This window comes from Ranitomeya imitator, chromosome 7, assembly GCF_032444005.1.
Source record: "Ranitomeya imitator isolate aRanImi1 chromosome 7, aRanImi1.pri, whole genome shotgun sequence".
Lineage (NCBI taxonomy): Eukaryota > Metazoa > Chordata > Amphibia > Anura > Dendrobatidae > Ranitomeya > Ranitomeya imitator.
In genome coordinates this window covers 217,283,374-217,307,359 of record NC_091288.1, presented here as the reverse complement: position 1 = coordinate 217,307,359, position 23,986 = coordinate 217,283,374, and the positions used below count along the sequence as shown (strand labels likewise).

Sequence of the window (23,986 nt, the reverse complement as noted above, 5' to 3'; positions counted from 1 at the left end):
TGTGATTGGGAATATATGGGGTCACTGTGATGGGCACTGTATGGGGTCTCTGGGGTTAGCACTGTATGGGATCTCTGGTACTGGCACTGTTATGGTGATCTGTGGTTGGTAATATATGGGGTCATTGTGATGGGCACTGTATGGGGTCTCTGGGGTTAGCACTGTATGGGATCTCTGGTACTGGCACTGTTATGGGGATCTGTGGTTGGGAATATATGGGGTCACTGTGATGGGCACTGTATGGGGTCTCTGGGGTTAGCACTGTATGGGATCTCTGGTACTGGCACTGTTATGGGGATCTGTGGTTGGGAATATATGGGGTCACTGTGATGGGCACTGTATGGGGTCTCTGGGGTTAGCACTGTATGGGATCTCTGGTACTGGCACTGTTATGGGGATCTGTGGTTGGGAATATATAGGGTCATTGTGATGGGCACTGTATGGGGTCTCTGGGGTTAGCACTGTATGGGGTCCCTGGTACTGGCACTGTTATGGGGATCTGTGGTTGGGAATATATGGGGTCACTGTGATGGGCACTGTATGGGGTCTCTGGGGTTAGCACTGTATGGGATCTCTGGTACTGGCACTGTTATGGGGATCTGTGATTGGGAATATATAGGGTCATTGTGATGGGCACTGTATGGGGTCTCTGGGGTTAGCACTGTATGGGATCTCTGGTACTGGCACTGTTATGGTGATCTGTGGTTGGTAATATATGGGGTCATTGTGATGGGCACTGTATGGGGTCTCTGGGGTTAGCACTGTATGGGATCTCTGGTACTGGCACTGTTATGGGGATCTGTGGTTGGGAATATATGGGGTCACTGTGATGGGCACTGTATGGGGTCTCTGGGGTTAGCACTGTATGGGGTCCCTGGTACTGGCACTGTTATGGGGATCTGTGGTTGGGAATATATGGGGTCACTGTGATGGGCACTGTATGGGGTCTCTGGGGTTAGCACTGTATGGGGTCCCTGGTACTGGCACTGTTATGGGGATCTGTGGTTGGGAATATATGGGGTCACTGTGATGGGCACTGTATGGGGTCTCTGGGGTTAGCACTGTATGGGATCTCTGGTACTGGCACTGTTATGGGGATCTGTGATTGGGAATATATAGGGTCATTGTGATGGGCACTGTATGGGGTCTCTGGGGTTAGCACTGTATGGGATCTCTGGTACTGGCACTGTTATGGTGATCTGTGGTTGGTAATATATGGGGTCATTGTGATGGGCACTGTATGGGGTCTCTGGGGTTAGCACTGTATGGGATCTCTGGTACTGGCACTGTTATGGGGATCTGTGGTTGGGAATATATGGGGTCACTGTGATGGGCACTGTATGGGGTCTCTGGGGTTAGCACTGTATGGGGTCCCTGGTACTGGCACTGTTATGGGGATCTGTGGTTGGGAATATATGGGGTCGTTGTGATGGGCACTGTATGGGGTCTCTGGGGTTAGCACTGTATGGGGTCTCTGGGGTTAGCACTGTATGGGGTCTCTGGTACTGGCAGTTATGGGGATCTGTGGTTGGGAATATATGGGGTCACTGTGATGGGCACTGTATGGGGTCTCTGGGGTTAGCACTGTATGGGGTCTCTGAAGTTAGCACTGTATGGGATCTGTGGTTGGGAATATATAGGGTTGTTGTGATGGGCACTGTATGGGGTCTCTGGGGTTAGCACTGTATGGGGTCCCTGGTACTGGCACTGTTATGGGGATCTGTGGTTGGTAATATATAGGGTTGTTGTGATGGGCACTGTATGGGGTCTCTGGGGTTAGCACTGTATGGGGTCCCTGGTACTGGCACTGTTATGGGGATCTGTGGTTGGGAATATATGGGGTCACTGTGATGGGCACTGTATGGGGTCTCTGGGGTTAGCACTGTATGGGGTCCCTGGTACTGGCACTGTTATGGGGATCTGTGGTTGGGAATATATGGGGTCAATGTGATGGGCACTGTATGGGGTCTCTGAAGTTAGCACTGTATGGGATCTCTGGTACTGGCACTGTTATGGGGATCTGTGGTTGGGAATATATGGGGTCGTTGTGATGGGCACTGTATGGGGTCTCTGGGGTTAGCACTGTATGGGGTCCCTGGTACTGGCACTGTTATGGGAATCTGTGGTTGGTAATATATGGGGTTGTTGTGTTGGGCACTGTATGGGGTCTCTGGGGTTAGCACTGTATGGGATCTCTGGTACTGGCACTGTTATGGGGGTCTGTGGTTGGGAATATATGGGGTCACTGTGATGGGCACTGTATGGGGTCTCTGGGGTTAGCACTGTATGGGATCCTCTATATTTAGTAATACATAGTGGTCACTTTGGGCACTGCATTGGGTCTCAGTTTGGACCCATTATGGAGTCTGTGAGTAATATATGGGGTCACTGAGATGGGCGCTGTAGGGGGTCTTCTTGGTTAAAAATGTATAGGGTCTCTGAGATTGGCATGGTTATGAGGGATCTAGAATTGGTAATATATTGGGATGCTGTGGTGGGGACTATATGCGGTTATTATGGTGGGCACTGATTTGGACCTTAGCAGTTGATACTATAGGGGTCTCTGGGGCTGCACTGCTATGTTATAAGGGCTTCTTGGATGGCAATCAATGGGGTCCCTTTTTACACTGTGGTCCCTGGGGCTGGTGCTGTTATGGGGGCTCTGTAGATAGTTCTCCATGAGAAGTAACATTTATGTAGGAGGCACTGCCATTATGGACTATTTAGAGGGATTATCAGTAACGTGATAGGGGTCTCTGAATATCGCACGTGTCTCTTTACCCCTTTGGACAAGTCCTGGTTACCTTCCCCTGTTACACAGTACTTAGTGACCACAATGGGTTTTCCTTCTGATGCGAGGAACACGTGGCGGTCTTTTCCTCATCATACATTTCATAGACAATCTTTAATAATGACTTTTATTTACAATACATTAAGTAATTCCACAATAATCTCCCCGCCGGTCACTCATTTGGCTTCTTCTTCTTCAGACGTGACTGCAGCTCCTGCATCATCTGGGGGTGCGGGATCCCGAACCTGTCCATGTAGAGAGAGGAGGATCGTTAGGGCTAGACCTATGTTCCCCCCATCATATTATTCCTAGCTGGGGTATGGGGGGGACTTGGTGGACTTTATGCCTCGGTTAGATCCCAGTAGGGTTTCCCCCGATGGTGTTGATTGCTGGAAGCCGTACAGGGAATTTTACAGCCCTCAATGTCATTACAGAAGTTACGATTTTCACTGTTTGTCAGCGTCCAGATGAAAATATGAAATTGTTTTTTTCTCTATTTTGAGCTGAGGATTCAATCTGAAACTAATGGTGGCATACCCCTCAATATCCCCTTCCACCCCAATAGAGAGGGCCTCAAATATAGTCATTGCACCCATTCCCATATCGAAGGTTCCCAATTCCTTCCCTGTCACCAGTTCTAGGACTTCTGTTATACTGGCATTACACGCACACATCAGGAGTCTCAGAACCTTTGTAGCGGATCCCTATGAGATCCTTCCACGATCTGTAATGTCTACTCTCTAGCGATCCTTACCCAGCATGCCTTGGTATTCCTTTCTTGGGCTTGATAAGGATCTCCTCTGCTTCAGCAGGCTTCTCTTCCTTCTTTTCTTCTGTAGGATGTGATACGGCAGGAGCCAGTGGAAATATTGGCAATTTTCCTGGAAATATTGGTACTCCCATTGGCCGAGGCCTGGGCATTGGCTGCGGTGGTTCGACGGGTTCACTCTCTGATGGAACTTGGCGCTGCCCCTGCTTACGCCGAATGGATGTTTTTCTACGTAACTGCACGCGGCTCTTTTGAGCGCTGATATCCAGTGTATTATGAGGAAACTATAGGCAAAGCAACATTTGACAACTTCATTATATAAGGCTCACCATGTCTGAAATCTGTCTATACAACGAATCATCCTCACTTTACAGCATGCTGTGAACACTATGTAGTCAAAGCAGATAAATGGCCAACACTTACCAGACTGTTGTCAATGTCATCGTCTTCCTCCACACTCGGTTCCTTCATTGTTCCTCTGAGATCTACTAGAGGTTTCTCTTGGTCTTCATTCATTTCCATATGTGTTGGTGGCTCTATTAGTTTTGGAGGTTTGTCGGTGAGAATTGTGACGACTTGCTCGTTTTGACCTGAACACAAGGCTTCTTGGCTAGAAAGCTGTTCCTCACCTTCCACCGATTCTTTCTTGATATGATCCATACTTGTTGGTAACCTGATCTCTAAGTCTGATGAACCAAAATGTGCTGTATCTGATAATTCATTGATATCAACACTAGCGATGTCTTCAGAATGATGGGTGACTATGGACAAAGTTGGTCGAAAAGAATCTTGCTCAGGGAGCTTCTTGTCCAGATCATTACCAGGTTCTGAAGGACCTAACTTTTGGTTCATATCCTCCGAATCTTCCTTTTCTTCTTTTGTAATAGACTTTATAAAGAGGTCTTCTCCAGCAACTTCGATGGCCTCTACAGTAGATATACTTATTGAGGCTTCCACTGAGTAATCTGAGGTAATCACGGACTGAATTTCAGATAAAAGGTCCATTTCTTTGGGTTCATCATCTACCAGTAGTACATTTACATTTTCTTCTGCAGTATTGACAATGCCCAAACCAACGTGAGATTCTTCAATGAAAATTGGAGATGAACAGTTGGGTTGATTTTCTTCAGGCTCTTGGCTACAAAGAAAACTGGATCCTAGTTCTTCTGCATGACAGATATCTGAGGTTTCATTCTGGTTCTTCGGCGGTTCATCTGGAATAACATTATCTGGAATAATATCAACTTGAACAGTTGATTCAACTAGTATATCATGAGCTTTACACATGTCCAATATTTCTTCTTTACCAGTACTAGAGACCACGCTAATGACATCTGTTGTGTGATCTGTTGTCTTGACAGAGTGAAGGTCTGATAGGAGAACACCTTCATCTAGAGAATGTTCTGAGGTAGATTCCAAAATTATGTCAATGTATTCGACAATAGATCCACTTTCGGTATGAATCACAGGCTCATGGACTTCAAGATTTCCAAATTGTTTTCTAAATGTATCATCCATAGTTTCGGAAGGTTGACTTTCTTCTTTCTTTTCTTCCTTATTTTCTGAAGTCTTCTCCACTGTGTGGTCAGGGATAAGGTTCTTCTCCTGTTCATCTGTAATAACATTATTTAGAATGATATCAATTGGAACAGATGATTCAACCAGTATTTCACGAGCTTTACATGTGTCCAATATGTCTTCTTTACCAGTACTAGAGATAACGCTAATGACATCTGTTCTGTGATCTCTCTTCTTGACTGAGTGAAGATCTGATAGAACACCTTCATCTTGAGAATGCTCTGCGGTAGATCCCAATATTGTGTCAATGTAATCGGCAATAGATCCAGTTTCTGTATGAATTACAGGCTCATAGACTTCAAGATTCCCAAATTGTTTTCTAAATGTATCATCTGTAGTTTCGGAAGGTTGACTTTCTTCTTTCTCTTTTTCTTTGCTTTCTGAAGTCTCCTCCGCTGTGTGGTCAGGGATAAGGTCATTGCAAATTTCTGATGAAGGATCAATTTCTTTTGAGAGAACATTTTCTGTCTCAGTCAATACATTATTAAATTCAGTAGCTTCTACCTGAGTATTGGTGACAATAATGGAAGAATAACGATGTTCTTCAAATGAATGCTCAAGATCTATAATGGATCCAAGTCCAGATGAAAAACACATTTCGGGGTAATTCTCCTTAGCTTGGTGTTCGGAAAAAATATCTATTACGATTGGATCATCAGATTGACCTCGATCTTCCAACCATTTGTCTGATACATCTACATTCATAGGAGACTCATTGACTTCATCAGATAGGTTCATACAGGATAAAAGATCATCACCTTCCAATGTTTCGGAATATAATTTCAAGGTGGCTCCTTCGATTACTTCAATGTTGTCCTCAGCAGGAGATAAAGAATCTAATAAAATCATTGGCTCCTTGACCCTATCTGGAAATTGATCTCCTAATTGTCCATTTGATGTTTCATCTAGTGTAACAAAAGGTTGATCTTCTTCTGCTTGTGCATCTTCCTTTTTACTTTCTGATATCTCTACTGAGGTATTGTTGGTGTCCGAACCAACATCAGAAACTTCTAGAATAGTCTCAGTGACAGCAATTTCCATGGAAGAATAATATTCTTCCTTTAATACTTGCACCGGTTTTATTAGGGATCTAAGATCTTCTGAAAGATGGAGACCAGGACTATGTTCTTCAGAGCTTTCATGCTCTGCAGTAATTTTCTCTGAAAAGATCTCAGCAATAGTTTCCTCATTAGAATAACCTACATCTTCCACCTCTGTATCTGACTGATCTACATTAATAGTAGTCACAATCACTTCCACAGAAGTGTCCATATTCGATAAATGGTCATCACCTCCTTCAACTGTATCAGAATATGATTCCGAGCTGGATCCTACGATCAATTCATTGTTAACTTCAGTTGGAGATCCATTATCTAATACAATCTCCAATTCCTTGACACTATCTAGAATTTGATCTCCTAATTTTCCATTTGAAAATAACAGAATAACAGAAGATTCATCTTCTCCTATTTCCCCATCTTCTTCCTTATTTTCTGAGATCTCTACTGAGGAATCGTTGATGTCCAGACCAATATCAGAAACTTCTATCGTGGTCTCAGAGGCAGCAATACAAATAGAGGAATTGTCATCTTCCTCAAAAGTCTGCACAGATTGTATAAGGGATCCAAGTTCTTCTGAAAGATGGAGACCAAGACTTCTTTCTTCAGTGTTTTTATGCTCCAACGTTTCTTCATTAGCTTGACCTACATCGTCCACTCCTTTATCTAACTGACCTTCACTCCTAGTAATTTCCAAGACTTCTGCAGGATGATACATCGACATCACTGAATTATGTTCATATAAGATATTTTTGTCTAAGATTACTTCAGAGTGGCTAAGAGTTCCACTGTCCAATGAAATCTCCAGTTCCTTAACTCTTTCTAGAGATTGAGCGTCATCTGAAGTCAGAGAAGTTTGAATTTCTTCTGGCAGACCTTCTGAGATCTTGTCCATTGAGTGACCTGGCATGACCATATGTTGGAGATCTAAATTTTTAATGACATTATCAATTTGGGATTTTGATTCTGCTGTATCTTCTAGAAAATTGCCTTCTGTAGAAACACTGTGAGAGATCTCTGATCTCTCGATCATGTCAGAGACGTCCTGTTCTGACGGACTTGTATTGTTCACAGACTGGATTTCTGAGGAGAGGTCAAATCCTATTTCTGTATGCTTATAGATGCCTTCTAACTCACAATTTGTTCCAAGGTCACTTTCTATACGTACAGAAAGAATTTGGTTTCTAGATTCGGCCTCAGATACAATAAGGCCATTGGCTTTGGTTGCATTTTCACCTGAGAAAATAACTTTCTGATTGGGTTGTCCTCCCACTCCATCTTTAGAGTGGACTTCAAGTTCAGATTCCTCGCAAGGTAGCTGCTCAGATGATTCCTTTGCGTTCCTTGTAGGATCTTTTGGCGCCCCTGCCTCCTCAATGCTCTCACTGTAGATAACGAGGCCATCATTTTGATAACTTTCTCGTTTATACCACATATAATCATCCATTTCCTGTATCTGGTATTCCTCCTTCACTCTCATATGTTCTTCTAATTGCTCACTTAGAGGCCTAATTTCTCTGAAATCTCCTACATCGTGATATTGCTTCCCATCCATGACTTCTTTATTTTGAGCCTCAGTCATCATGGGGTGGTTTATTCCTACAGATCCTTCACTGCTTCCTTCTGATGGATCTTCTGCTGTTTGGACATTGTCAATATTTGATAAGTCTGTTGATAGACGTCTCTCTGATTCAATGCTGATGGTGTCATCTTGTATTTGATCATATATGGATGTATCCAGCTTTTGGACAGATGTTTGCATGTCTTGTCCATCTGGCGTATACACTATAACTGTAGACTCACTTGGTCCAGGTTCACCATCCAGTCTGCTCTCATGTAAATATAATTTATCAGTCATTGGTATTATTCCTTCGGTTGAGTCTTCCTCCACCAACGGGCAGCACAATTTCTGTTTGCTATCAGTATCTTTACTATCTACTTCTGGATGGACCTGTTGTTTCATTGATTCTGCATCTTCATGTAAAAAGAGATCCACCTTGATTTCTTCACTTGACTGACTTTCATCCTCCAGAGGTTCTGTAACTTTGAGCTCTGTAAAATGTGATCCTTCTTGGTTTGAAGGATCTGAGACAATCTCATAACTTTTCTCTAAAGGACCATCAATCATATCAAACCTCTGTGTACTTTCTCCATGATCATATTCCACCTCACAATCTACATCTGAATGAGATAGGTTAGCATGTAAGGTAGGCATTGAGTTTTTGTTTTGTTCCTCTTCACGATCCTTCATCTCCTCAACAGTGCGAACGTCATTGGAAAGTTCCTCCAATGACATTTTATTTGGAAATCTATTGGCAGTCTCCTCTGATTGAAAACCTAAAGTCACGCTCTGGTAGGTTACGTCAACTATGGATTTACATGTCTCTTCATCTGCATGTGTTGACACGTCAAGCCCATTGTAATATACAGAGCTTCCCGCATGCAGTAGCTTCACCTGATCTCTCTCAGTGTTTGGATCCATCGTGGCTGTCTCAATAACTTGGTTGCTACTTATGAATTCAATTGTCTCTTCTTTATCAATTGGTAATTCACCTGATTCTGGTCTCGGGTGTAAGTTTGGTGGGAGTTCAGTGTATTTATTGGTGGGTTCCTGCGCCCCCTTAATATTTATACAGAAAATAGCCTCTGATATCTGTTCCCGTTCTTCAATACTGGGGGAGAAGTGAACTCTTCTTCTCATCTTCTCAACTCTCTGACCTTGTTCAGTAGGTTGACTGTCTTCTACTAAAGTGGAAACACTGCTAATCTCATCTGACCGATCCTTCTCTTCTGAGCCAAGTTCCTTCACCTCCAAATTACAGTGTAACGCTAGACGAACAGCTGTCTCATGAAGATGTTCCCAAGTCTTCCTTGCCTCTTCTCCTTGATCACTAGGAGACTTGTCTTCTGCGCTGACTGGTGTAACCAACTTTTTATGTTGTCTTTTGAGATCTGGTACATCCAAGTCATCATATTCCATCATGAGCGGAGTAGCTAAAACATCTTCGCTTGGTTCCTGGTCAAGTTTTTCTGATGTCACTGTCGGATGACAAATTGTAGCTTCTTCTGAGATTTCTTGTAGAGTCATAGTCCTCACTAGACTTGGAGAAACATTCACGCTACTAACAGAATTTTCTTTAATTTCAAAATCTAAGTTGCTCCTGGGAACTTGATCTCTATTAGTCAAAACCTCATGTTCCTGATAAGTCATTGGTTCTAGGTCCCTCAACAAATATTCAAGCCTTGAAATAGATTTTTTCTCCGTCTTGATCCTTAATTGTTCTTCAGACACAAGTGCTTCTTGGGTTACCTTCTGCAACTCCTCATTGATGACTGGTTGGACTTCACTGTGTAGGAATTCGCCTTCTGTTTTTGATGGCTTCAGATCATCTGTGGTGGTGGCTTTGCTGTGGCTTTCATCTTGGTGACTGAAGATATCATTGGTATCGCTAATTGTATGATGATAGTCAAGATGTTTTCTTTCTACATTTTCCTTCCGATGTCTGACCGCTGTCTCCTGTGCTTGGCTCTCAACATCTGAGGTTGGGAATAAGAACATAAGAAGGTCACCAACCTATGTAGAAAATTAGATGACATGTTTAAGGACAGCGAGGCAACCCCTGTTACAGCTTAGGGTTATTACCTTGCGTTCCCTGATGAAGATATATTACTTTATGACATGGGTGAGAATATTCATTCACTTATTTTTTCTTTACAAGGTTTACCTTGCTGGCTCATCTTCATACTTTCCTCCGTGGCCTCCAGAACGGCTTCTTCTGACGACACATCTGGCGCTAAGGTCATCTGATCTCTACCCTGTCCGAAGACCAAACCGGTTGAAATGAACAAGGTACAAGAATGATAGTTGTGTAGAAGACCATGTATAAACTGGAAACACTGAGGTTAGAGCAGGGATATTCAGTCACAGAAAGGGGGTCTCTGTGCAAGATCAAGATGTGGACCTTCGGGAGCGCAATGGTTCTTTACTTGGATGTGGGATTGGGCACCATTACCTCTTGCGTCGCTGCACAGGTTGCCCCAATTTCTTGTCCTGCTCCGTGTTAGATGCAATGATCTGCAGAGAAGTCATTAATGTAATAATCTGCAAACCAGACTAACATCTGTCGGAAGGAAGAGGAGACAGAGCAATGTGGTGGTGACCTGAAATTTCTATTATTATTAAGTTGCCGCATAAAGAAAGAGGAAGATGCCTTGAAGGAAAACTGTGGTCTCTGCCCGCTCCTCACATGTTCCTGATCACCATTATGTTATCTCCATTTCCATCATTAGAAAACTCTCTTATTTCCCCAGATGCATCACAGAGATTCCTGACCACTGCCGCTGCTGACCTCACTTCCCTCCAAAGAAGGATCCTACATCTGACATGTTCTCTGTGTAATAAAGACACTTCCTCCTCTCAGCTGCTGCTCAAGTCTGGACCCGTGTTCAGTCACATCATTGGAGGCAGGAGTAAGGGTACAGCCATCACATCCTGCATGATACTCCAGAGCTGCACTCACTATTCTGCTGGTGCACTCACTGTGTACATACATTACTGATTCTGAGTTACATCCTGTATTATACCCCAGAGCTGCACTCACTATTCTGCTGGTGCAGTCACTGTGTACATACATTACATTACTGATCCTGAGTTACCTCCTGTATTATACCCCAGAGCTGCACTCACTATTCTGCTGGTGCAGTCACTGTGTACATACATTACATTACTGATCCTGAGTTACCTCCTGTATTATACCCCAGAGCTGCACTCACTATTCTGCTGGTGCAGTCACTGTGTACATACATTACATTACTGACCCTGAGTTACATCCTGTATTATACTCCAGAGCTGCACTCACTATTCTGCTGGTGCAGTCACTGTGTACATACATTACATTACTGATCCTGAGTTACCTCCTGTATTATACCCCAGAGCTGCACTCACTATTCTGCTGGTGCAGTCACTGTGTACATACATTACATTACTGATCCTGAGTTACCTCTTGTATTATACCCCAGAGCTGCACTCACTATTCTGCTGGTGCAGTCACTGTGTACATACATTACATTACTGATCCTGAGTTACATCCTGTATTATTATATGGGGACAGTGCCCTCCTTCTCTCTCTCTCTCATCAGTCCTGTCCTCTTGTAATCCTGCTTCATAGTTAAGCAATTGATTGGCCGAGAGATGTCATGTGATCACAATGTGACTGCACAGAACCAGGAGATTATTTAGCTGTGAGAGTCCTCAGTGGTTGATACTGAAAAGATGGTAACAAATGGCAGCTCTTCAGACTACTCAGGTCCCTTCATCAGGCAAAGACTAAAGCAAATTGTGAAGAATCACATATTTATATACAACACAGCACAGAGAGAAAGAAGGCAATAGATAAGACAGGTGACATGAAGAAGAATTATCATTATGTAAGAGGGATAGCCATAAATATTGGAAGAGTTCATAGATAATGATTCTTAATGTTTTATTGTCCTCTGAATGGGTCTGGTTCTATGTTGTGATGACCCCAGAAGGTCTGAAGAGCAAATTTCTTAATTGATAAATCCATGCGACACATTCATTCCTGCACTGAGAGTGTCAAAGATCATCATCAGCTTATATTCCCAGACTCTTCTGTCTCTCTGAGATTTGAAGTTACCTTTTAATACAAGTAATTTCATGTCCATGATGCTGTGATCGGGGAGACAAAAATGTTTTGCTACTGGAGTCTGAGCAACAAGGATGAACTCTCATCGCCACACAATAAGAAAAAAAGAATGGATCTACCTGTGGCCAAACATTTCGGTCTCCCCAATCATAGCAATATGGACATGAAATTACTTGTATTAAAAGGTAACTTCAAATCTCAGAGAGACAGAAGAGTCTGGGAATATAAGCTGATGATGCCCTTTGACACTCTCAGTGCAGGAATGAATGTGTCGCATGGATTTATTTATTTTTACATCAATTAAGGAATTTGCTCCTCAGACCTTATGGGGGCATCATAACATAGAACCAGACCCATTCAGAGGACAATAAAACATTCACACTCCTTATCTATGAACTCTTCCAATATTTATGGCTATCCCTCTCACATAATGATAATTCTGCTTCACGTCACTTGTCTTATCTATTGCCTTCTTTCTCTCTGTGCTGTGTTGTATATAAATGTGATTTTTCAGAATTTGTATTAGTCTTTGCCTGATGAAGAGACCTGTGTAGTCTCGAAAGCTGCAATTTACCATCTTTTCAGTTAGCCATTAAAAGGTATCAACCACTGAGGACTCTCACGTCTAAATTATTTTCTATCTTCTGGCTATCACGGTACCAAGATATAGATCTTTCCTGCATCAGAACCAGGAGGTGATTTCTGTTCTGCTCTCACTTTCGGGATGTACTCGATTTAGTGATGTCAGTCATAGTGACTGCTGCCTCCTAGTGGACGATGGCTAAACTACAGCAAATGTGCACAATAATATGGGGAATCCTTTTAAGAACAAATGCATGCTGGGAATTGTAGTTTCCTAACCCTTCAGTGAACAGCAGCTTTCTGGGTGCAGATGTGGATGTCACCGACCTGCGACTTTGCTGCTGCGTCCTCGGACTGTAGAGGGGTCTTGGCGCGGGCGTCTCTAGGCTGCGGGGCGTTGGGTGGTGCTCCGAAAATCTGCGCCGTCATATTGGTCACATAGACCTGCAATAGAAACATAAGTCAGCTGCAGACAAAGGGGTAGACGGATGTAGGGGCGGCACATTACCCTCCCCAGAGGTGCGTCACATTATTACCTCCCCAGAGGTGCATCACATTATTACCTCCAGAGGTGCGTCACATTATTACCTCCCCAGAGGTGCGTCACATTATTACCTCCCCAGAGGTGCGTCACATTATTACCTCCAGAGGTGCGTCACATTATTACCTCCAGAGGAGCGTCACATTATTACCTCCAGAGGTGCGTCACATTATTACCTCCAGAGGTGCATCATATTATTACCTCCAGAGGTGCATCACATTATTACCTCCAGAGGTGCATCACATTATTACCTCCAGAGGTGCGTCACATTATTACCTCCAGAGGTGCGTCACATTATTACCTCCAGAGGTGCGTCACATTATTACCTCCAGAGGTGCGTCACATTATTACCTCCAGAGGTGCGTCACATTATTACCCCCAGAGGTGCGTCACATTATTACCCCCAGAGGTGCGTCACATTATTACCTCCAGAGGTGCGTCACATTATTACCCCCAGAGGTGCGTCACATTATTACCTCCAGAGGTGCGTCACATTATTACCTCCAGAGGTGCGTCACATTATTACCTCCAGAGGTGCGTCACATTATTACCCCCAGAGGTGCGTCACATTATTACCTCCAGAGGTGCGTCACATTATTACCTCCAGAGGTGCGTCACATTATTACCTCCAGAGGTGCGTCACATTATTACCTCCAGAGGTGCGTCACATTATTATCCCCAGAGGTGCGTCACATTATTACCTCCAGAGGTGCGTCATATTATTACCCCTAGAGGTGCGTCACATTATTACCTCCAGAGGTGCGTCACATTATTACCTCCAGAGGTGCGTCACATTATTACCTCCCCAGAGGTGCATCACATTATTACCTCCAGAGGTGCGTCATATTATTACCCCTAGAGGTGCGTCACATTATTACCTCCAGAGGTGTGTCACATTATTACCTCCAGAGGTGCGTCACATTATTACTTCCCCAGAGGTGCATCACATTATTACCTCCAGAGGTGCGTCACATTATTACCCCTAGAGGTGCGTCACATTATTACCCCCAGAGGTGCATCACATTATTACCTCCAGAGGTGCGTCACATTATTACCTCCAGAGGTGCGTCACATTATTACCTCCAGAGGTGCGTCATATTATTACCTCCAGAGGTGAGTCACATTATTACCTCCAGAGGTGCGTCATATTATTACCCCCAGAGGTGCGTCATATTATTACCTCCAGAGGTGAGTCACATTATTACCTCCAGAGGTGTGTCATATTATTACCCCCAGAGGTGCGTCATATTATTACCTCCAGAGGTGCGTCACATTATTACCCCTAGAGGTGCGTCATATTATTACCTCCAGAGATGAGTCACATTATTACCTCCAGAGGTGTGTCACATTATTACCTCCAGAGGTGCGTCACATTATTACCTCCAGAGGTGTGTCACATTATTACCTCCAGGGGTGCATCACATTATTACCTCCAGAGGTGAGTCACATTATTACCTCCAGAGGTGCGTCATATTATTACCCCTAGAGGTGCGTCATATTATTACCTCCAGAGGTGCATCATATTATTACCTCCAGAGGTGAGTCACATTATTACCTCCAGAGGTGCGTCATATTATTACCCCCAGAGGTGCGTCATATTATTACCTCCAGAGGTGAGTCACATTATTACCTCCAGAGGTGCATCACATTATTACCCCCAGAGGTGCGTCACATTATTACCTCCAGATGTGAGTCACATTATTACTTCCAGAGGTGCGTCATATTATTACCCCTAGAGGTGTGTTATGAACTGGTGGTTTAGGAGCAACATGGGACGAGCTCTGAAGGAGGTGGTACCTGTACTGACTGCAGTCCCTAAGCTCAACACAACACTAGAAGTAGCCGTGGGATGCTCCTGTCACTCCCTAGGCACCTCGTCACAGACTGAGAACTAACTACCCCTAAAGAAAGAAACAGGAAAACTATCTTGCCTCAGAGAAAATCCCCAAAGGATAGATAGCCCCCCACAAGTAATGACTGTAAGTGGAGAGGGAAAAGACATACGTAGAATGAAACCAGGATGTAGCACAGGAGGCCAGTCTAGCTAGATAGATAGGACAGGACGGAATACTGTGCGGTCAGTATTAAAAACTACAAAAATCCACACAGAGTTTACAAAAATCTCCACACCTGACTAAAGGTGTGGAGGGTAAATCTGCTTCCCAGAGCTTCCAGCTTAACTGAATTAATCCATACTGACAAGCTGGACAAAACATAGAATGCACAGAACGAATAAGTCCACAACATGTGGACAGAAAGGAGCAAAGAAAGGACTTATCTTTGCTGAACTGGTCAGGATATCAGGGAAATCCAAGAGAGATGTGAATCCAACCAGGAACCATTGACAAGTGGCACTGGCTGAAGGGAAGAGCCAGGCATAAATAGCCGAGCAGAAAGACAATCAGTGGAAGCAGCTGCAGACTGCTAAATCCAAGGAGCAGCCATTCCACTTAAAACCACCGGAGGGAGCCCAAGAGCAGAACTCACAAAAGTGCCACTTACAACCACCGGAGGGAGCCCAAGAGCGAAATTCACAACAGTACCCCCCCCTTGAGGAAGGGTCACTGAACCCTCACCAGAGCCCCCAGGCTGATCAGGATGAGCCAAGTGAAAAGCACGAACCAAATCGGCGGCATGGACATCGGAGGCAACAACCCAAGAATTATCCTCCTGGCCATAAACCTTCCACTTGAAAAGATACTGAAGCCTCCGCCTCGAAAAACGAGAATCCAAAATTTTCTCAACCTCATATTCCAACTCTCCCTCAACCAACACCGGGGGAAGGAGGATTGTCATGATCCCAATGGCAGGGGATCACTAAAGGACAAGCACAGATACAAACAAGCTCTAGGGCGATGGAACCTGAGCTGACCGCGACCCTGAACCTAACACACAAATAAAAGTAGCCGGGGAACGTGCCTACGATGATCCTAGACGTCTCACTCCAGCCGAAGATCTAACTTCCCCTATTAGAAGAAACACAGACCTCTCTTGCCTCCAGAGAAATCCCCCACAGAAATAGCAGCCCCCCACATATAATGACGGTGAAATGAGAGGAAAGCACATACGCAGTATGAAAACAGTTTCAGCAAAATGAGGCCCGCTAAAGCTAGATAGCAGAGGATACAAAAGTGAACTGCGCGGTCAGCGAAAAAACCTTCAAAAAACCATCCTGAAATTACTTGAACTCATGTGCCAACTCATGGTACATGAGGAGCAATTTCAGCCCACTAGAGCAACCAGCAGCAAGAATCACATATCTGCAGGCTGGACTAAAAACCAAATAAAGCAAAACACCAAAACAGCAAAATCCAAACTTAGCTTGACCAGAAGGTTCTAGGAGCAGGGAGCAGAGGTAACAAGACACACTGGATACATTGATAACCGGCGAGGAAATGCCAGCAAAGCCAGGTTAAATAGGAAACTCCCATATGCTGATGGAACAGGTGGAACCCAGAAACCCAGGAAAGACAAGTCACCCAGTACCATCAGTAACCACCAGAGGGAGCCCAAAAACAGAACTCACAACAGTACCCCCCCCTTGAGGAGGGGTCACCGAACCCTCACGAGAACCGCCAGGGCGACCAGGATGAGCCCTATGAAAAGCGCGAACCAAATCATCAGCATGAACATCCGAGGCAACCACCCAAAAATTATCCTCCTGACCATAACCCTTCCACTTGACCAAATACTGGAGTTTCCGTCTGGAAACACGAGAATCCAAGATCTTCTCCACAACATACTCCAATTCTCCCTCCACCAGCACTGGAGCAGGAGGCTCAAGCGAAGGAACAACAGGTACCTCATACTTCCGCAACAACGACCGATGGAACACATTATGAATAGCAAACGATGCCGGGAGATCCAAACGAAACGACACAGGGTTAAGAATTTCCAAGATCCTATAGGGACCGATGAACCGAGGCTTGAACTTAGGAGAAGAGACCTTCATAGGAACAAAACGAGAAGACAACCACACCAAGTCACCAACAAGAAGTCGAGGACCCACGCGGCGACGGCGATTAGCAAACTGCTGAGCCTTCTCCTGGGACAACTTCAAATTGTCCACCACATGACTCCAAATCCGATGCAACCTATCCACCACCATGTCCACTCCAGGACAATCAGAAGGTTCCACCTGACCAGAGGAAAAACGAGGATGAAACCCCGAATTACAAAAGAAAGGAGAAACCAAGGTAGCAGAACTAGCCCGATTATTAAGGGCAAACTCGGCCAGCGGCAAAAAGGGGGCCGGTTATACTGTCATGATCCCAATGGCAGGGGATCACTAAAGGACAAGCACAGATACAAACAAGCTCTAGGGCGATGGAACCTGAGCTGACCGCGACCCTGAACCTAACACACAAATAAAAGTAGCCGGGGAACGTGCCTACGATGATCCTAGACGTCTCGCTCCAGCCGAAGATCTAACTTCCCCTATTAGAAGAAACACAGACCTCTCTTGCCTCCAGAGAAATCCCCCACAGAAATAGCAGCCCCCCACATATAATGACGGTGAAATGAGAGGAAAGCACATACGCAGTATGAAAACAGTTTCAGCAAAATGAGGCCCGCTAAAGCTAGATAGCAGAGGATACAAAAGTGAACTGCGCGGTCAGCGAAAAAACCTTCAAAAAAACATCCTGAAATTACTTGAACTCATGTGCCAACTCATGGTACATGAGGAGCAATTTCAGCCCACTAGAGCAACCAGCAGCAAGAATCACATATCTGCAGGCTGGACTAAAAACCAAATAAAGCAAAACACCAAAACAGGAAAATCCAAACTTAGCTTGACCAGAAGGTTCTAGGAGCAGGGAGCAGAGGTAACAAGACACACTGGATACATTGATAACCGGCGAGGAAATGCCAGCAAAGCCAGGTTAAATAGGAAACTCCCATATGCTGATGGAACAGGTGGAACCCAGAAACCCAGGAAAGACAAGTCACCCAGTACCATCAGTAACCACCAGAGGGAGCCCAAAAACAGAACTCACAACAGAGGATCAACCGAGGGAACAACGGGCACCACATATCTCCGCAACAAAGATCTATGGAAAACATTATGAATGGCAAAAGAGGCTGGAAGAGCCAAACGAAAAGACACCGGATTGATAATTTCAGAAATCTTATAAGGACCAATAAACCGAGGCTTAAACTTAGGGGAAGAAACCTTTATAGGAACATGATGAGAAGACAACCAAACCAAATAACCCACACGAAGCCGGGGACCAACACACCGACGGCGACTAGCAAAACGTTGAGCCTTTTCCTGAGACAACGTCAAATTGTCCACCACATGAGTCCAAATCTGCTGCAGCCTGTCCACCACAGAATCCACACCAGGACAATCAGAAGGTTCAACCTGCCCCGAAGAAAAACGAGGATGAAAACGAAAATTACAAAAGAACGGTGAAACCAAAGTAGCCGAACTAGCCCGATTATTACGGGCAAACTCGACCAACGGCAAGAAAGCCACCCAATCATCCTGATCAGCAGACACAAAGCATCTCAAATAGGTTTCCAAGGTCTGATTAGTTTGCTCAGTTTGGCCATTAGTCTGAGGATGAAACGCCGAAGAAAAAGATAAATCAATGCCCATCCTAGCACAAAAGGCCCGCCAAAATCTAGAGACAAACTGAGAACCTCTGTCAGAGACAATATTCTCCGGAATGCCATGCAAACGAACCACATGCTGAAAAAACAATGGAACCAGAACTGAGGAGGAAGGCAACTTAGGCAAAGGTACCAGATGGACCATTTTAGAGAACCGGTCACAAACAACCCAGATAACAGACATCTTCTGGGAAACAGGAAGATCCAAAATAAAATCCATGGAAATATGCGTCCAGGGCCTCTCAGGGACCGGCAAAGGCAAAAGCAACCCACTAGCGCGGGAACAGCAAGGCTTGGCCCGGGCGCAAGTCCCACAGGACTGCACAAAAGCACGCACATCCCGCGACAAAGAAGGCCACCAAAAGGACCTAGCAACCAAATCTCTGGTACCAAAAATCTCAGGATGACCAGCCAACACTGAACAATGAACCTCAGAAATTACCTTACTTGTCCATCTATCAGGAACAAACAGCTTCCCCACTGGACAGCGGTCAGGCCTATCAGCCTGAAATTCCTGAAGCACCCGCCGCAAATCAGGGGAGATGGCAGAAAGAATCACCCCTTCCTTAAGAATGCCAACCGGCTCAAGGACTCCAGGAGAATCAGGCGAAAAACTCTTAGAGAGGGCATCAGCCTTAACATTCTTAGATCCCGGAAGATACGAGACCACAAAATCAAAACGGGAGAAAAACAGGGACCATCGAGCCTGTCTAGGATTAAGCCGCTTGGCCGACTCGAGGTAAATCAGATTCTTATGATCGGTCAGGACCACAACGCGGTGCTTAGCTCCCTCAAGCCAATGTCGCCACTCCTCAAACGCCCACTTCATAGCCAACAACTCCCGATTGCCGACATCATAATTGCGTTCCGCAGGCGAAAACTTTCTGGAAAAAAAAGCACACGGTTTCATCAAAGAACCATCAGAATCCCTCTGAGACAAAACGGCCCCTGCCCCAATCTCAGAAGCGTCAACCTCAACCTGAAAAGGAAGAGAAACATCCGGCTGACGCAACACAGGGGCAGAAGTAAATCGGCGTTTAAGCTCCCGAAAGGCCTCAACAGCCGCAGAGGACCAATTCGTCACATCAGCGCCTTTCTTCGTCAAATCGGTCAGGGGTTTAACCACACTGGAGAAGTTGGCAATGAAACGATGATAAAAATTAGCAAGGCCCAAATATTTCTGAAGGCTCTTCACAGATATGGGTTGAATCCAGTCACGAATAGCTTGGACCTTAACAGGATCCATTTCCATAGACGAGGGAGAAAAAATAAAACCCAAAAAAGAGACCTTCTGAACTCCGAATAGGCACTTAGACCCCTTCACAAATAAAGCATTATCACGAAGGATCTGGAACACCATCCTGACCTGCTTCACATGAGACTCCCAATCATCGGAAAAAATCAAAATATCATCCAAATATACAACCATGAATTTATCAAGATAATTGCGGAAAATATCATGCAGGTTATGCAACACCAGAAAACGGCAATTTTCCTGATGTGCTGGAGCCATGTACATGGTCATCTGTGTCCGGTACTGAGGTTTATCCTTGGCCAATGGCGTAGCATCAATGCCCCTCAAAGGAATAGGGCTCTGCAAAGGCTGCAAGGAAAAACCACAGCGCCTGGTGAATTCTAAGTCCATTAAGTTCAGGGCAGCGCCTGAATCCGCAAATGCCATGACAGAAAAGGACGACAATGAGCAAATCAGGGTCACAGATAAGAGAAATTTAGGCTGTATAGTACTGATGGTAACAGACCTAGCGACCCTCCTAGTACGCTTAGGGCAATCAGAAATAACATGAGCAGAATCACCACAGTAAAAACACAGCCTATTCTGACGTCTGAATTCCTGCCGTTCTGTTCTAGTCAAAATCCTATCACATTGCATAGGTTCTGGACTCTGCTCAGAGGACACTGCCATATGGTGCACAGCTTTACGCTCGCGCAGACGACGATCAATCTGAATGGCCAGAGACATAGACTCGCTCAAACCAGCAGGCGTAGGAAAGCCCACCATAACATCTTTAAGGGTTTCAGAAAGACCTTTTCTGAAAATAGCAGCCAGAGCCTCTTCATTCCATTTAGTGAGCACAGACCATTTCCTAAATTTCTGGCAGTATAATTCTGCCGCTTCCTGACCTTGACACAGGGCCAACAGGGTTTTTTCTGCATGATCCACAGAATTAGGTTCGTCATACAATAATCCAAGCGCTTGAAAAAATGCGTCTACATTCAGCAATGCCGGATCCCCTGATTCAAGGGAGAATGCCCAGTCCTGAGGGTCACCACGCAGCAAGGATATGATGATTTTAACTTGCTGAATGGGATCACCAGAAGAACGGGGTTTCAAAGCAAAAAACAATTTGCAGTTATTTTTAAAGTTCAAAAACTTGGATCTATCCCCAAAAAACAAATCAGGAGTAGGAATTTTAGGCTCCAAAGCCGGAGTCTGGACAACATAATCTTGGATAGTCTGTACTCTTGCAGCAAGTTGATCCACACGAGAAAACAAACCCTGAACATCCATGCCAGAGCATAAATCCTGAACCACCCAGAGATCAAGAGGAAAAAAAAGACAAAACAGAGCACAGAAAAAAAAATGGCTCAGAATTTTTTTTCTCTTCTTTTGAGATGCATTTAATTCATTTTTGGCCACTTGTACTGTTATGAACTGGTGGTTTAGGAGCAACATGGGACGAGCTCTGAAGGAGGTGGAACCTGTACTGACCGCAGTCCCTAAGCTCAACACCACACTAGAAGCAGCCGTGGGATGCTCCTGTCACTCCCTAGGCACCTCGTCACAGCCTGAGAACTAACTACCCCTAAAGATAGAAACAGGAAAACTATCTTGCCTCAGAGAAAATCCCCAAGGGATAGATAGCCCCCTATAAGTAATGACTGTGAGTGGAGAGGGAAAAGACATACGTAGAATGAAACCAGGATGTAGCACAGGAGGCCAGTCTAGCTAGATAGATAGGACAGGACGGAATACTGTGCAGTCAGTATTAAAAACTACAAAAATCCACACAGAGTTTACAAAAATCTCCACACCTGACTAAAGGTGTGGAGGGTAAATCTGCTTCCCAGAGCTTCCAGCTTAACTTAATTAATCCATACTGACAAGCTGGACAAAACATAGAATGCACAGAACGAATAAGTCCACAACGTGAGGACAGAAAGGAGCAAAGAAAGGACTTATCTTTGCTGAACTGGTCAGGATATCAGGGAAATCCAAGAGAGATGTGAATCCAACCAGGAACCATTGACAAGTGGCACTGGCTGAAGGGAAGAGCCAGGCATAAATAGCCGAGCAGAAAGACAATCAGTGGAAGCAGCTGCAGACTGCTAAATCCAAGGAGCAGCCATTCCACTTAAAACCACCGGAGGGAGCCCAAGAGCAGAACTCACAAAAGTGTCACTTACAACCACCGGAGGGAGCCCAAGAGCGGAATTCACAACAGAGGTGCTTCATATTATTACCTCCAGAGGTGCGTCATATTATTACCTCCAGAGGTGAGTCACATTATTACCTCCAGAGGTGCGTCACATTATTACCCCCAGCGGTGCGTCATATTATTACCCCCAGAGGTGCGTCATATTATTACCCCTAGAGGTGCGTCACATTATTACCCCTAGAGGTGCGTCATATTATTACCTCCAGAGGTGCAGCACATTATTACCTCCCCAGAGGTGAGTCACATTATTACCTCCAGAGGTGCGTCACATTATTACCCCCAGCGGTGCGTCATATTATCACCCCCAGAGGTACGTCACATTATTACCCCCAGAGGTGCGTCACATTATTACCCCTAGAGGTGCGTCACATAATTCGTTCCCCCACAAATCTCACCAGCGCGTTCTGCACGGCCTGGTACACGCGGGGGAGATGTCTCTGCAGGAACTCCATGCTGCTGTCGCCTTCGGAGGGTCTCTCGGCCGTCTCTCTACACGGCTGCTTCTGTCCGATGTGACTTTGTCGCGGGATGTGGCCATAAAACCGCAGCGATGTGTAAGTGCGCAGCGCATTTCTCCTTGTACAATATCCACTTCCCCTTCTGTCCCCCTAACCCCTTCACTGCCGGAGACACCGGCCTCTCGGGGCAGGACGCTGCTGCCGCCCGCTGCGCCGTTCCTCCTCTCCGGTATTTTACGCCTCTGTCCGCAGAGATCACAAATGATTCCCGCACTTCTCCATTACATCGCGCCATCCCCAATGTCTGACAATAACGTGCCCCTCTAAGGCCGCACGCGACCCCCCGCTCTGTGACAACATGGCTTCCTCTGTCCCCCCAGGTGTTCGCCTTCTTTTATGGGAAAATCTCTATTTTTGGGCGGCGGATGTAACGGTTCATGGTGCCGCCATGATTCTTGCCGGTCAGCTGTTGCTCAGAGGACTCGATGTTTTCAGCCGCCGTGTGTGTCGTAACGGGATGTGGTGTATGTCACCCTGACCGCACAGCAGAGGCGATAACACGTCCCAGAATGCACTGCAGCCGGGAGATAAGGGCCCAGATGGGGGTTGTAGTCCTGAAAAGGAAGGAACCGCAGCAGCTCAGCCTCGAGACCCTATAACATTACAGAGCGGGGGGCACTGAGGGCAGAAGTCACCACCGCTCTGCTGACCCCATAACTGCAGGGTCCAGGCCTACTCTGGTACAAACATTGTGCCCCCGCCGGGAGCTTCATGGCCGAGCAGCTGCACACAGCCGTACATCACCAAGCACAATGCCGAGGATCGGATGTAGTGGTGTAAAGCCGCCACCCCTGGAGGAGACGTGCCGAGCAGCTACACGCAGCCATACATCACCAAGCACAATGCCGAGCGTCGGATGGAGTGCTGTAAAGCCGCCACCGCTGGAGGAGACGTGCCGAGCAGCTACACACAGCCGAACATCACCAAGCACAATGCCGAGCGTCGGATGGAGCGGTGTAAAGCCACCACCCCTGGAGGAGATGTGCCGAGCAGCTACACACACAGCCGTACATCACCAAGCACAATGCCGAGCATCGGATGTAGTGGTGTAAAGCCGCCACCCCTGGAGGAGACGTGCCGAGCAGCTACACGCAGCCATACATCACCAAGCACAATGCCGAGCGTCGGATGGAGTGCTGTAAAGCCGCCACCACTGGAGGAGACGTGCTGAGCAGCTACACACAGCCGAACATCACCAAGCACAATGCCGAGCGTCGGATGGAGCGGTGTAAAGCCACCACCCCTGGAGGAGATGTGCCGAGCAGCTACACACACAGCCGTACATCACCAAGCACAATGCCGAGCGTCGGATGGAGTGGTGTAAAGCCGCCACCCCTGGAGGAGACGTGCCGAGCAGCTGCACACAGCCTCACATCACCAAGCACAATGCCGAGCGTCGGATGGAGTGG

At 45.7% G+C, this 23,986-nt stretch overlaps 1 protein-coding gene across 1 annotated transcript; it reads right to left on the bottom strand.

Annotated features, from left to right (window-relative positions):
- Positions 1–2,896: 2,896 nt before the first annotated feature.
- On the bottom strand, positions 2,897–22,753 carry APOBR (apolipoprotein B receptor). Its single transcript, XM_069734932.1, has 6 exons — positions 22,455–22,753; positions 12,772–12,888; positions 9,922–10,012; positions 3,984–9,733; positions 3,546–3,844; positions 2,897–3,036 (listed from the first exon to the last, which is right to left on the bottom strand). Exons 1-6 carry the CDS (start codon positions 22,509–22,511, stop codon positions 2,964–2,966), a joined length of 6,387 nt encoding a protein of 2,128 aa, XP_069591033.1. The 5' UTR covers positions 22,512–22,753; the 3' UTR covers positions 2,897–2,963.
- Between the last annotated feature and the right edge of the window lie 1,233 nt (positions 22,754–23,986).